Source organism: Protopterus annectens, chromosome 1.part2 (assembly GCF_019279795.1).
Source record: "Protopterus annectens isolate FY-2018-M chromosome 1.part2, PAN1.0, whole genome shotgun sequence".
In the NCBI taxonomy this organism is placed as follows: Eukaryota; Metazoa; Chordata; order Ceratodontiformes; family Protopteridae; genus Protopterus; species Protopterus annectens.
Genome location: NC_056727.1, coordinates 658816791 through 658832754, shown reverse-complemented (window position 1 = coordinate 658832754; position 15964 = coordinate 658816791). Strand labels below are relative to the sequence as shown.

The window sequence follows — 15964 nt, the reverse complement described above, 5'->3', positions numbered from 1 at the left end:
AAGATACCTCAGATTTCTTGCAGGGCCAGAGCATTATCAATTCTCAGCATTGCCATTTGGCTTATCTACTGCGCTCAGAGTATTCACAAAATGCCTGGCTTCAGTAACTGCTCATTGCAGGCTCCAGGGGATCCAAATTTACCCGTACCTGGACGACTGCCTCATACAAGCGGACGACAAATTGATGTTGACAAAAAACTTGGACTATGTCATACGATTACTTCAAGCTCTGGGATACACAGTCAACTTCCAAAAGTCAAGACTTCAACCATCCCAGCAAATAATCTTCTTAGGAGCCAAATTAGACACAGCCTCTCAAATGGCTTACCTAACAGAAAACAAGCAAGAGAAGTTAACTCATTATTTCAAAGGTTTGGCAAAATTTACCCAGATGACTGCAAGGAGATTCCTACAGGCCCTGGGTTACATTGCATCCTGCATTCTCCTGGTTCCATTAGCAAGACTACACATGAGAAAGCTTCAGTGGTACCTAAAAAGCCTATGGTCTCAGCACAGCAACAACTTAGAGACAACCATACCGCTCATTCCATGCCTACAAAAGGAATTTCTATGGTGGGCCTCGGTAAGCCAGGCAAACACAGGTATGTCATTCAAAAAACCACAGATAACACAGACCATAACCACAGACGCCTCAGACCTTGGATGGGGGCACATGGAAGGCAGGTGTATACAAGGACAATGGTCTCCAAAGGAAACACATCTGCACATAAACCAAAAGGAAATGCTGGCAGTAATGCATGCCATCGAGGCCTTTCAACACCAACTTCAGCAAGGCCATTTACTGATACGGACAGACAACACCACTGTGATGTGGTATATAAACAAGCAAGGGGGCACCCATTCTTACCCCCTTTGCAGACTGACAATGCATCTTTGGGAAAAATCACTGAGCCTAAACATTCAGTTACAATCCCAATTTGTTCCAGGCAAAGACAATGTGCTGGCGGACAGCCTAAGCAGGAATTTCACAGATCCACACGAGTGGAGGTTACATCCGAAGATCTTCACACAGCTCACTTCGACATGGGGCAGGCCAGAAGTAGACCTAGTTGCCTCTCACCTCAACCATCTACAAAAATTCTGCTCAAGGACATACCATCCACAAGCTTGGAAAATAGATGCTCTCTCATTCAACTGGAACTCCTTAAAAATCTATGCATTCCCACCTCTGCCACTGATGACCTCAGTATTACTAAAGATCAAAGCAGAGAGACCCAAGGGGATCCTAATAGCTCCGGACTGGCCAAGACAACACTGGTATCCACTACTACGGAGCATATGTCACACCAAGAAGTGGGCCCTTCCCCAATGGCCCCTACTTTTGACTCAACACAACTTCAAAACAGTGCATCCAAACCTTCAGACACTGCAGCTAACAGCCTGGGAGATCCCATGAATAATCTCAACCTATCTCTCTCCAAGGAAGTTCAGCGGATACTAACAGAGGCTCGAAGACCATCCACCAGAAAGGTTTACTCAGCAAAATGGAAGAGATTCAGCATTTGGAATACCAGCAAGGGACATATGATGCATCATTATTGAACATCCCACTCATCCTGGAATATTTGGCAGATATGCTAAAGAATGGACTCTCATATTCTTCCATAAAGATACATGCATCAGCTATTTCAGCTAGATATAACACTGATCCGCCTGTCTTTTCACATCCTTTGCTAAGGGAATTCCTCAGGGGAATCAAGAACATTAAGCCACCAAGAAAGGCTCCAGTGCCAGCCTGGGACCTCAACTTTGTCCTAGAAAAACTGACTCTACCTCCATTTGAGCCAGCAGCTTCAGTTGACTTGCAATTTCTCTCATGGAAGACAGCTTTCCTGTTGGCAATTACCTCAGCAAGAAGGGTTTCGGAACTACAGGCCCTAATGGCTATACCACCGTTCATAATTTTCCACAGAGACAGGGTTTCATTAAGGACCAACCCTACTTTTATGCCAAAGGTGGTATCTAGGGTTTCTTTAAATCAAGCTATTCATCTGCCTGCTTTCTTCCCCAATCCTGAGAATAAGGGGGAAAGACTGTTACATACCTTGGACATTCGCAGACAACTTCGATACTACCAGGACAGAACCAAGATCAGTAGAAAGTCTGACCAACGTTTTGTGGCTTACGCCCCTGCAGTCCAAGGAAAAGCAATTTCAAAACAGACTATTTCAAAATGGATTGGACATTGCATCAGATTCTGTTATTCATTTCATGGAAAGACTGTTCCAGCCAATGTCAGACCACATTCCACCAGAGCTACAGCCACCTCTACAGCATTCTTAAGAGGGGTGCCTACTAAGGACATTCTAGAAGCTGCTACATGGAGCTCCGTGCATACATTCTCCAAACACTACAATCTCCTCTATACTCCAGATCCAGAGCAGGCTTTGCTTCGCAGTCCTGCAGGGTTTGATTGCCACCCATCTTTTCCTAGAGCATTCCTCCTCCCCCAGCTAAGCTATGGTATTCTACCCATATGTTATGACTGCAGTTGCTTTCTTGAAGGACATAGTACAGTTTTGTACCTACCATAAATGTAGATGTCCGATAGATATGCAACTGCAGTTGGATTTTCCCTCCCTCCATACCCCTCTATGCCTAGGGTCCACTCCTATCCCTGTTTCTCTTAGCTGGGGATATCTGTTATGGTGTATCTGTTTATTGCTCATTTACTTGTCTGGAATCCTGTTTTTGTCTTCCAATTTGATTTCAGCCTTCCTTGGAGGGCACCTGGCATCTGGGGCAAGAAACACTGAAGAAAATGGCGTCGGCTGATGCTTATGTACTCCAGCCGCTCTGACGTCGGAGAGAAATGCGACATCAGCCGACATCGGACCCAGACTTTGGAATCCGGCCAACCGAGGGCTGCCTGAGACAGGAAAACCCATATGTTATGACTGCAGTTGCATATCCATCGGACATCTACATTTATGGTAGGTACAAAACTGTACTTTGTGTACACCTACCATAAATGTAGATGTTCGAGTGTCTTCACTGTTGCAGTCTGGGTTTCCCTCCCTCCTGTCCCCTCTTATTTTTACTTTTGTGTATTTCCTTTTTTCACCATTCTTCTGAGGTGTATTTGCAAAGGTTATGGGACCTTTTTCATTTTGGGACTCCTGACATCTGGGGCAAGAAAAACTGGAGAAGATGGCGTCGGCTGTTAGCTTTGTACTCCTGGCGCTCTGACGTCAGGGAGCATGGTTGAACAGCCGACACCGGACCCCGACTTTGGGATTCTGGCCAACCTGGGGCTGCCTGCCGGCAGGGGAGAACCCTACAGTCATGACTGCAACAGTGAAGACACTCGAACATCTACATTTATGGTAGGTGTACACAACTGTACTTTTGTAGATGTACTAAGGCAAAGGCATATACCAAAGTTGTAGTCTAGGGTTATTGATAAATGGGAAAATCGTGGCATGAATACCAACTAATTCAAAAAGATTTTAAAAATTATCTTAATGACACTTGGCTTTGTTCCTGTACTACTCCAGGCTAACTAGTTTTAGTAGCTTCTGATCATCCTTTTTCTTTCCTGACCACTTCATAATCTGTGCTCTCTCTCATGTCTAGATAATCTCTAATCTCATCTTTTTTCTATCCAATTCCCTCCCTACAAACCCTTCCTCAGGTTAGTTTGATAAACTACAATGCCTACACTACAATAAGGAATTGTATCAGATGATTGTATAATACAAATGTCAGCTATAATAGCATAGAATGTAATTTCTGGTGTACTGTATGTCTTGTATATTTTTTGTATAATTTCTTGTATAAGTTTTGTATAATTTCTTGTACAAGTTTTTGTATAAACTCTGTATGTGGAGCTTTTCTCCCCGGGCCTCCACTGAAAATGGGTCTTATCCCAGTCTTTCCCGGTAAACAAATGTAAAGTAAATAAAATGAATGGCTAGGCTTAAAAGGCTCTAGGGCCATTAGCCTAGTAACCTCCTATGATGTTACTGTAATTTACAGCCTAGAAAGAATGCCCAGTAAGTCTAAGCAATGCAATAAAACTTGAAGCTTACAAGTAATAGTTTGTGATATTGTAGGATATTGAGGAGTAGATCATGAGGTGAGTAGTAATGAACAATGGAAAATATGAAAGATTAGTGACCAGGTGGAACTGTGTGCTAATGGTGGTGGTTATGATATAGTTGGGTCATTTGGCTTTTCATATAATGTGGAAGCATGTGGAAAAGGAAACATGGATGTTAATGTTTACTCTTTGTGAAAGATGAAAAATGTGATACATTTTCATTGGTGCTTGTCATGATTTATCGGCCAGGAAGTACTAAGAATGTTGATTGCGGATGTTCTTCGTGTTTCACTGTTGCAGTCATTACATTAGGGTAATCCTGCTGGCATGTTGCCCTCAGCTGGCCTGAATTCCAACGCCTTGGGTCCTGCGTCGGCTGCTGTCACCCCTTCCCTGACGTCAGGTTGTCAGGGGTATAAAAGAAGCGGCCAACGCCATTTTCTTCAGTCTTTCTTGCCGTGCGGTGCCCAAAGCAGATGTTCATCGTGTTTCACTGTTGCAGTCATTACAATTGGGTTATCCTGCTGGCAGGCTACCCGCAGTCGGCCTGAGTTCCAAAGTCTAGGTCCGGCGTCGGTTGCTGTCGCCTCCTCCTTGATGACAGTGCTCCAGGGGTATAAAAGATGCAGCCGACGCCATTTTCTTCAGTCTTTCTTGCCGTGTGGTCCCGAAGCAAAAGCAGTTCGCAAGTGCCGGTCGGCCGACTCCTGAGATTTTCAAATTCTAATTTCAGATCCGAAGTCTTCATTAAAGCTAAGTACCCCGTTGGGGAAACTTTTTTTTCTTGCTCCAGACCGATGTCAGAAAAAGTTAATAAATGTATTTCTTGTGGGAAGCAAATACATTATAAAGATTTTCATTCTTACTGTATTCCTTGCCTAGGCCCTGACCACGATGTTGCTAGTTGTTGGTTTTGTGCTAGATTTAACCAACGCACTATTAAGTGTCAGTATGATTTTGCATTTCATTATTTTGGCAGGAGATTTAACTATATAATGCCGTCAGAGCAACCGACTACCGGAGTTTATAAAAAGCGCAAAGAAAAGGACTATGAGGTTTCCGCTAGGCCTGCCGCCGGTTCTCAGTGAGGCACTTTGGCAACCCCTGACGCCCGCTACCTCAGCGCCAAAGGCCGCTTCCGACTCCCACGTGGAGCCGACTAGACTGCTGGAAACTCAAGGTATTGGACACTTGGAAACTATTCCCTCAGATGGGTCTGGAGCCGCTGAGCAGGCATCGGCTTCTGAGGGTGTTTTCAGGCCTACACAGTTGCATGTAAAACCAACTTCAGCTTCAAAGGCAAAGTCTAAAGCAGCTCTAAAGACAAAGAAACAAGTACAGCATTCACCTAGACAGGCCTCCATACCTAAAAAACAGATGCTTAAAATGGCCAAAGGTCTAATTACTTTGATCAGGGGTTCCCATCCCCCTCCTGATGAGGCCTAGGCAAGAGATAGAATATGCATCTTCAGATCAGGTTTCCATTTCCTCTGATTCCTCTTCTGACCAGGAATATTCTCTTCTTCCCTATGAGGATTTTGATGCTAAAGAATCTATTACTTCACCCTCTCCTCCTGAGGATTATTCTTTTGGGGAAACCCTGCATATTATGAAGGGAGCATTTCCACTGGGAGAGCCAAGATTACTCAGAATCCAAGAAAAGGCTCAGAGACTTCCTTTTATTACCTCCGCACAGGCCCTTTGCTATTCCTCCTGTTTTAGACATTGTAGATGATGTATTTTCAGAGTCCGGACTGTCTCCTGACTCTTTGCCACCATCTCCTGTTAAGCCAGACAGATACTGCAGGGTTCCTGATTCACATAAATTTCTTTATAAAAACCCTGCTGCAGACCCAGAAACAATATCTCGGGGTCCCAAAGGGGTCAAGGTGTCCACTGCAAAAAACCCTATACCCTCTGATAGGGATTCAAAGTCCCTGGACAGATGGGGAAAAAAATTTATACTTCTGCTACCTTGGCTGTAAGAGCTTTAAATTGTCAATTTCATATACTTAAATATCAGCAATATCTAATGTCACTGCTTAAACAAAAAATGTTGACAAATTCAGAATGTGCAGAAAACAAAGAAATGCAGGATTTATTGCATGCAGCTGAACAAGTAGGAAAGCATACTTTGCACTGTGGTTTTGATTCTCTAGAGGCCTCTTGCAGGACCGCTGTTACAGGTTCTGTCATTAGGAGACATGCTTGGTTAAAAGAACAGAATCTGCCCGATCATGTTAAAGCAAAATTATTAGATGCTCCATTACATGATACCTTGTTTGGTGTTAAAGCAGAAGAGGTTTTGAAGAAAATGGAGGACAACGCTAAATCTATGCAAACAGTCAAGGATTTCTTACAGGTACAGCCTCCCAGATTTAGCAGGAACTGTCCTGCAAAGAATTGGTCCTTTCCAGTGTCAGACAGGCCACAAAAAGGTAGATACAGACGCCCCAGAGGCAGATCACAGCCCCAAGGCTCATACAGGCCTAAACAATGGGGTGCTTCAACCTCCAAAAGCAGAGAAGAAAAATCACAGCCATACAGGAAACCGTCTCAATGACTTTCCCCTGCCAGCACCAAGCACTTATCTTCTGGCAGCTCCTTTGGGGGGAAAACTAGCACTTTTTGCTCAAAATTGGCATATGATCACTCAGGACAAATGGGTCTTAAATATCGTATCCCAGGGCTACAGGTTCCATTTTCACACCCTGCCAAGGCCAAACGGTATGCCAGACCTGCCACGCAATCACAGCAAGAGCAGGGACAAGGATTTTACTAAAGGCTATTCTTGGTGCCCAGAAAGGACAAAACCTGGAGACCAATACTGGACCTGTCTATCCTGAACACATTCCTGGACATTCCAAAATTCAGAATGTTAACTCTGCAGCAGCTTCTGCCCATGCTGGGCAAGAATTCTTGGCTTGTGACTTTAGACCTAAAAGATGCATACCTGCATGTTCCAATCAGACAATCATGCAGAAGATACCAAAGATTCAAGACTGGTTCAATGCATTACCAATTCTCTGCACTGCCCTTTGGCTTATCTACTGCGCCCAGAGTCTTTACAAAGTGCCTGGCACCAGTAATTGCATTCTGCAGACAAAGAGGAATAAAAATACCTTACTTGGACGACTGTCTCATTCAAGCAGAGAACAAGGACAATCTTCTTCAACATGTGGCGTTTGTGAAAAGAGTTCTAATCAAAACTAGTACCCTCACAAGAGATAATATTCCTGGGTGCAAGCTTGAATACAACTGCCCAGATGGCTCATCTCACGCCAGACAAACAATGGCAGCTTGACTACCTATTTCAAAATGTTGGTAACAAAGGCCCAGTTATCCGCAAGAAAAATTCTGCAGGCTTTGGGCTTCATGGCCTCCTGCATCCTACTAATTCCATATGCAAGACTGCATACGAGGAAACTTCAGTGGTACCTAAAAAGTGTTTGGACTCAACATTGCCACAGTCTGGAAACAGCCATTACTCTCATTCCCTGCCTGCATCAGGAGTTTCGATGGTGGGCAATGGCTTGTCACCAAAACAAGGGACAGCCATTCACATTACCTCCAGCCAGGCAGGCACTAACAACGGATGCATCAGACTATGCCTGGGGAGCCCACATGGCAGGCACATGCATTCAGGGCACATGGTCCTTAAACCAAATGCACCTACATATCAATCAAAAAGAGATGTTAGCTGTTCAAAATGCACTGACAGCCTTCAAGGGCCTACTACAACCAGAACAACTACTAATAAAGACAGACAACACCATGGTCATGTGTTATATAAACAAGCAGGGGGGCACACATTCTTACCCCCTTTGCAAACTAGCCATGACCTTGTGGGACACAGCTTTGACTTACCAAGTACATCTGCAGGCACAATTCCTGCCAGGAAAGGAAAATACTCTGTCAGAAACCTCATGGACCCCCACGACTGGAAGCTGGATCCACAAGTCTTCTGCATGATAACAAGGAAATGGTGATGGCCAGACATAGATCTATTTGCCACCCCTCTCAATTACCAACTAAAAAGATTCTGCACAAGGACTTATCACAGACAAGCATGGAAGGTGGACGCCCTATCTTTCAGCTGGAAAAAAACTATCAGTGTATGCCTTTCCTCCACTGCCTCTCCTCCCCAGGGTGCTCCTAAAGGCCAAACAGGAGAAGCCAAAGATGATACTGATTGCCCCAGACTGGCCACGCCAGTACTGGTATCCAATACTAAGGAACTTATCTCTATACTCAGCTTGGACCTTACTTCAAATACCTCGACTACTGTCCCAGCAAAACAATCGGATCATGCACAGCCAACTCAGGACATTAAACTTGGCAGCATGGCGGATAATGTAGTCATACACAAAACACCACTCAGTAAAGCTGTGATGGATGTCATTCTGGAAACGAGAAGGCCTAGTACTAGAAAGTCTTATGCTGGAAAATGGAAGATTCTGTGCCTGGAACCAGGCACAAGGAACTGATACAGCAGTACCAAATATTCCTCAGATTTTGCAATACTTAACTGAGATGCTGGACAAAGGCCTATCCTCACATACAAAGGGTGAAAAAGCTTTATAAGCACATAGGCAGACTGGGCTGCAAAGCCTTGCAACCAAGGTTCAGATACATCACTGAACAAGTGTGTTGTCCCCTTATGTGAAGTTTCTTGACTGGTAGACAGCATAAGCAACAAATTTGTCCTACATCATGGCATCTGAATATATCACTCCTGTATGTACTTAAAACTAAGAAAGTTTTTAAGTCCTCCTGGTGGTCACACATTATAAAGGGAGTAAGAGATGCACAATAGCTACAATGTTATTGAGATGCAGTGAACATTAGGGGAGCAGAAACATTAAGGAACCTGTTGAGGTCACCCTGTGTTTAGTTCTGTTTTGTGCCAGTCATATTCCTCTCTGTTTAGTCAGTAACAAGTGAAACCACAGTTACCATACATGGCTGTAGAGACAATGGCCAGACTGAAGAAAAACAGAAAAGAGTATCCCAGTGGTATTTCCTCAGAGGGAGGACTCCTTCACAAATCAGGTTATATGGCAAATGCATGTATGTGATGTAAATATTGCCCCCCCCCCCCGCACAATCAGGCACACACTTTAAGTTCTTAGAAATGCTAGTTGCCTGCACTCTGCCAGACTTGCATTAAGGTACTGAAATATACATAGGCCATTATGTCATAGGCACGTTTATTTCAAAGTTGAAGTCTTAACTGCTTACAGTAATTCACCTGAGTCAGGTGGACTTGTCAAAAACTAGAAAAACAGCAGCAGTGGGATTATTTGATTTTTTTTATTGTTGCAGTTTAAGGTGACTACATTTTTTTGCTGGTGGCATATTACTGTATTTAAAAGTAGATATTGTTGGCCATCAAAGGTATTAAGCTTTTATAAATCCCATATTTTTCTATTTGTGGAAATGAAAATTAAGAATGTATCTGTTTGCACGAGTTTGTATACTGCTACTGTAAACTTCTGGTAGACATATTGCTTTATATTAGAAGTTGACAACAACTGAAATTGACATGCTACCAAAAACTGTTTAAAAACTAAACCAAGATATTCCAGATGTAATATTCAGTTAATCCAACCCCTGGAATGTATTGCACTCAGAGTGAATTAATTAGATGAAGACCTCATCCTTTTTCATACTTTATTTTTCTGTCTTTCAGTATTGGATGAATGAATATACTACCTTGCTTGGAATTGGTGTATTTCACTCTGGAATTGAAGTATATGGCAGAGGTGAGTTGCTGTGGTTGATCCACTTGAAAGATATTTCTTTGAATATTGTGCTTTGTCTTTATATGTACACATGTATAGGTGTGTGTGTGTGTGTGTGTGTGTGTGTGTGTGTGTGTGTGTGTGTGTGTGTGTGTGTGTGTGTGTGTGTGACTAGCTGTTAATCCTAAGTAGGATGTGTAACCCCTATATTGAAGGCTATATAAGCCGTGATCATTCAAGCATCTACCATTATGGTAAGTTTACTTGCACAGTGGTGCTATGCTGCTTGTATGGTACAATCTTCCACTCCACATAAAGCAAATTACTTCTCTTGCTGTATTCAAACATAATTTGGAAGAATGGATAGGTAACCACAAATTTACCAGTGGTTTAACGGCCCTGTTCCTTATGGATAGGCAAAACATGTAAATGTCTCAACATATCCTTTTTTGGACCATGACTCTTATTATTATATGCAAAATATAAGGTCTGGGAACTGCCATGGGAATGTAAGGCTAGGTTTCTTAAGGTCTTCGCAGATCAATAACCTAGTAAGTACCCACAAACCTATAAATAAATACATCAGTAGTAATAGCATAATTAGTCAGCAGTATCTCATAAGGTTAGTGCTTATTACAGAAGATCCCTTGAAGGCAAGCTAATAGATTAGATGGTGATGGTAGTAAGTAGAATTAATTTGAAAAATAAGTAGAATATTTTAAGCTTGGATTATAGCAGAAGACAGGGAAACTGGGAGAAGTTGGAGAAAAGGAAGGAAAATAGAAGCAGCAAAAGAATAGGGAGGATTGAAATGTGATGAAGATTAGTCTGGTATGGTTAGAAGGTTTCAGCCACTGATTCTTGGGACAATTTTACAAGCTCTTATCCATTCTTTGATTGCACTGGTTTGTAGAAAGTGCTTGTTCTGTAGGTGAGGTAGACACTTTGTGATGCATTTATCCCTCAATTGACACTTTTTGAAATGTTATTGTGCAGTTAGGTCTTTGGAAAGGATATTGTCTGTAAGTTGTGTTTTTGAGGAAAAGGAAGTCATTGAGAGCAGGGCTTGACAATACCGCAAGGCACAGGTCACTTCACATGATCCTTTATGCCACAAGAAAAATAAGGACAGGGGCTATTGGATGTAAAAAAAAAATACTTGGCTCTTTCTAGCTGGGAAGGCTTCATAAAGCTGTACATTCCAGCTGGCACATTGTACTTTGTGAGGGAACAAATGAGAGCAGAAGAAAGAGTAATTAAGATATTGGAGTCTGGATGAGCTGAGTTGAAAAGGAATACTGAAAAGGTTTGTCACATATCATTGGTTTGAGATTTAAGTACCCAAGTGAAATGCATGCCAGTGGAAAACTTGAATCTTCATAGGCTGAAGCTCAGACTGACTCAGTTAACAGTTTTGACTGGGTGGCATTTTTTCCTTCACTTTTATTATCTGATGAGAAACGTGCTTAATATGTAGCATCTTGCATTAGTTAAGATAAATCTAATGCACAATCTAATCTTCAAAACGTATTTGAAGTTTGCGGCACAATGTGTGATTCTTAGAAAAAGGATGAGATTGGAGGGGCATGGCTAAGATGGCAAGCAGTTAGCAGCACCGGAATTTTGTTCTGCTTCTATACATTTTTGACAGGATTAAGTTGCCGTTTTCATCAAAAATCATTCAAATAAGCTGGAATATCATGTTGGAAACTTATTGGGACATTTTGGCGGAAAAACGAATTTACATTTCAAATATTTTCCTGTCAAAACTTCAAGATAAAGTTTACCAAAGGAAGCAGAACCACTCTAAAGTAGTTTCACAAGAAAATTCAGTGAAGAAAGAGTTGGTCTATTCTTTGTAGTATAAAATACCTATCCTTAAAACTAGATAAACTGGACTCCCAACTGGACAGAACAAAAGAAGATTGTACAAAGCAGGTTGAATTAATCAAGGAAGTAGTGAAACAGAAATTCCAGATATCTGCTATGGAGGATTCTGTCAGTGACATATACAGCAGACTTCTAGAAGGAGAGCATAATATCCGTTTTATTCTTCAACAAAACAAGTTCTTGGGAGGGGTGATGTCCTGGAGAATAGAACAAGGAGGAACAACACCTGGATTTATGGAGTCCCTGAGCAACTAGGAGATAACATGAGAAACTTCTTATCCACTTGGATCCCTAAAACATTAAATCTTCCTGAAGCCTTATTTGGCATTGCAAGGGCTCATAGATATTTGCCTGTAGTGACACCAAGCAAAAAACTTTCAAATCCAATATCTGTAATAGTCAAATTTATTTTTAGTCAGTACAAGGATCTAGTTTTGAAAACAGCCTGATATGATTCACCCGTAAAACTTGGTGATTCTTTCATAAGATTTGAGAATGACTGTTCCTGTCTGGTGGTTTTGAAAAGAAAATCTTCTATTCCTCTCTTAATATGACTGAAGAAACCTAGAATAACACATGCCCAATCTACCCTGCAAAACTAAGATTTTTTAGATCAGAGGGGAAAAAGCATTTAATTCATTAGAAGATGCAGTTTCCTTCATCCAGAAAAATAATTTACTTGTACTGATAATATGGACCTGAGTGTATCTTTAAAAAGGCAGTCTGAAAGGAATGATTGATCAGTTAGATAACAAAAAATCAGACACACAAATAAAACTACCAGTTAATTATTTATATTTTATTTGTCTTAAAATAGGCTGTTTCTGAAACATCTTGTAAATGAAATCACCTAAATGCTTTTCTGTTTTCATTGCTTTAATTTCAGTTCACAGGTATTAGTCTCCCTGGTACTGTAATATTGCAGTTTTTCTACTGGAGGAAGTAAAGTCTATAGTGATAAGCTTATTTTAACTAAACTATTATGAATCTAAAGGGAGATAATCATAATCAAACAGTTCTACTTTATTTTATTTTTTTATTCCTTTTACTTTCTTTGCTGTCATTTCACTCTTTCGTTTTCAGTAATAGTTTAGCAACTGAGTAGCTTTAATAGAATGTGTCTGGTTTGGGGGCTGGTTTAACTGTTGGGAGATGTATGTGTGTACTGTTAATATTTAACACCGTGTTTACATATAGCGTTACTTATAGTGAGGGATATAGTTAAAACGTGTGCACTCCTGTATGTTTAATCCCCTTTACTTTCTAGTGATGTTATTAAGCTTGGGTAACCTTCCCCTGCTTATTTGATGTTAAAAAAAATATTTCAGTTAAAATGTGCCTTGCAGAATGAACACGAGCCTTCTGTGTTTAAAGATTTTTTCAGTCTATTTTCCTGCCAGTTTACTTCAGAAGAGTTTAGAGACTGTTTTCAGCTTGCCTGTAGCTTCTGTGCGTCTCTGCTTCACACTGAATCCTTCCTGAACAGTTCCTGAGTCACAGAGGAACTGCAACATGACATTTAACCTCTCAGAAGCAGCAAGCTTACAGAATGCAGAAAATGATTGCTAAAACAGACTTTTAAATGTTCTAGCTTTTAAAATGAATATTTCCCAGTATTAAGGACAGACTGTAAGTACTGTGTTTTAATATAGTAGTAATTCAGTAGACTTTTGTATGGCTTATTTTAGCTGTAATACACCTGGAAAATCTGTTTGTTTATTGAACAGGGGAACAAGTGAAATGATGCACAAAGGGTACATATTTGATGTGGGACATATAGAGATGTTCTCATTAAACTTCAAACACAGTACACAAATGTACAATTAGTTGAGTGGAAATTTGTGTTAAATGTTTTTAACATTACTAGTGAGTAGCCTGTTCCTGCTATAGCTGGTACACTTTTTTTTAATGTACTTCTGAAGTTTTTAATGAGTATTATTCCTAGTTCTAGCATTTATTCATACTAGGTAATGCAGTAGCACCACTTTATTAGTCAGAAGACTTGGGCATGTGTTTTATATAGGGAATAGTGGAATAACATAAGTTGAAAAACACAGTTTCATTAAGATAACTTATATTTCTGCATAAAATACAGACATTAGCAGTCCGCCTTATAATTCAGCCTTGTTAGCTAATGAATATGAATGAAAATAGCCAAAATATATAGGTTCATACTAGGCTATCTGCCCTAGGGCATTTATAAACCTAGCCAGAATGTGTTTGGCTTTTGCCACCCATTTTAAATTTATTTTGCTGTGCCCTTTTTCGAGGTTAGTATACTGTGCCTCTGTCTAACAGTGAGACAGAAGTGATACCCGGGGTAAACCTACGATCTCCCATCCACTCATCAAGATTCCTCTTGAAGAGAGTCAATGAGGGACTCTGCCTAACCTGGACTGGGATTTTATTTCAGAGTGAAGGGAGCCTCTGGGTTATGAATCTGTCCCTCCAGCATGTCCTATTTATTTCAGTGCTGAGGTTCAAGTCTCTCGAGCGCGTAGCTCGATGGGATTTGAATTTTCTGAGGTGCAGCATGTCCATTAATTCCGGGTTGGACATGGCTTTATATGTCAGGCACAGATCGCCTCTGAACAGGCGGTATGCCACTGAGTAGAGCTGGAGTTTCTTTAACCGGGCAGCATATGGCATCTGTTTGAGCCCTTTGATCCTCTTGATGAGGTACTTTTGGGGTCTTTCCAGTTGCTGCAGGTGTCTGGTAAGGTAAATCCCAAAAGGGGCATTGTACTCCATTATGGGCCTGATGAGGGATGAGTAAAGAGGCACGATGACGTCCCCTGATCTAGATGTGAATCCCTTCATGATTAGGTGGGCTATATAAAATGTTTTTCTAACCACTTTGGCCACGTGGTTGTCAAATGAGAGATTGCTATCAACTTGGGTCCCCAGGTCCATAATTACTTCTTCTGTACTTAATGGATTACCACCTATGTGGTAATTTGTGGGCACTTTGTTTTTGCCAAAGGGGATGACTATACACTTTTTGGCATTTAGCTTGAGGCCATGGCTCTGGCACCAGTTGTCTGTTTCTATGAGGCCCTTTTGAAGGATGCTTGTGTTGGCTGGAGAGTCGATTATGGCGCCCAGTTTGCAGTCATCTGCGAACTTGGTCAGCCACAGTCCTTCCGTGTTGGCCTGTACCTCCGAGAAATATATACCGAACAAGAGAGGTCCCAGGACTGAGCCTAGTGGGACACCACTTGTAACTGGTTTGGAGTCTGACATGGCTCCAGCAATTCTAACCATGTGGATTCTGTCCTTGAGCCAGTTTGCAATCCATCTAGTGACATAGGGGTTTATATTTAAGCTGGTGAGCTTATCTATAATGCCCGAGTGGGGTATTGTATCGAAGGCTTTTGTGAGGTCCAGGTAGGCTGTGTGGACCACCTTCTCCTCGTCAATGGCCTTGGTGACTGTTTCAAAGAAATCAACCAGGTTTAAGAGGCAGGATCTGCCCTTAACAAAGCCAAACTGGGTAGGATCTAGTGTTTCTAGGTCCCCAATATCTTTATTTATGAGGTCCATGATGATCCTTTCCATAGCTTTGCAGACCAAGCTAGTCAGGCTTATGGGGCGATAGTTTCCAGGATCCGTTGAGGCACCACCTTTATAGAGAGGGACCACTGTTGCTGTAAGCCACTCTTTGGGCACATATCCTGTAGTAAGGCTGAGATTGAACAGTAGTTTTATGTTTGGGTTTAGCTCTTCTTGGAGTTCATGTAGGACGCAGCCCGGGACACCGTCTGGTCCCATTGATGCTGTGTTTTTTGCTTTGGAGAGGGCGGCTCTTACCTGAGCATCTGAGATGTCAGGGGGGCAGCACTCTGCTGGGATAGATATTTGCCCTTTTGGTGGGGAGGAGGGAGAAGTTTGCGCTGAACCTGTCAGCTAGGATGTTGGCAATGTCTGTGGGTTCGGTGTATTTTTTGTTATTTTGGACTAATTCCGAGCATATCTGGGAATTATCACCCAGGTTCCTAACATAACTAAAGAAAGCCTTGTGATTATCCTTAGTGTCCTGTGCAATTTTTCTCTCGAAGCTGGCCTAATTTTATGTGTGCCCGTAGTTTTTTGCTAATACTGATCAGTGATGCCTTCCCTTTTTGGGATTTTGCTCTATCATTTAGTAGCTTCCTCCTTCTGTTGTATAGTTTGTTTATGGCTGTGGTCCACCAGACAGGACGTCTGCCTTTGGAGGATTGGGTCTTGGTTTTATTTGGGATCGCATGATCCATGCATTCCTGAAGGT

The 15964-nt window shown here is 41.8% G+C and overlaps 1 protein-coding gene across 1 annotated transcript in view; it reads left to right on the top strand.

Annotated features, from left to right (window-relative positions):
* The window catches only part of DESI2 (desumoylating isopeptidase 2), a 1042498-nt gene that overhangs the window by 594496 nt on the left and 432038 nt on the right, over positions 1-15964 (top strand). The window contains exon 2 of the mRNA XM_044058147.1: positions 9756-9828. Coding sequence (XP_043914082.1) covers positions 9756-9828 — 73 coding nt within the window. The remainder of the gene's footprint in view (positions 1-9755; positions 9829-15964) is intronic.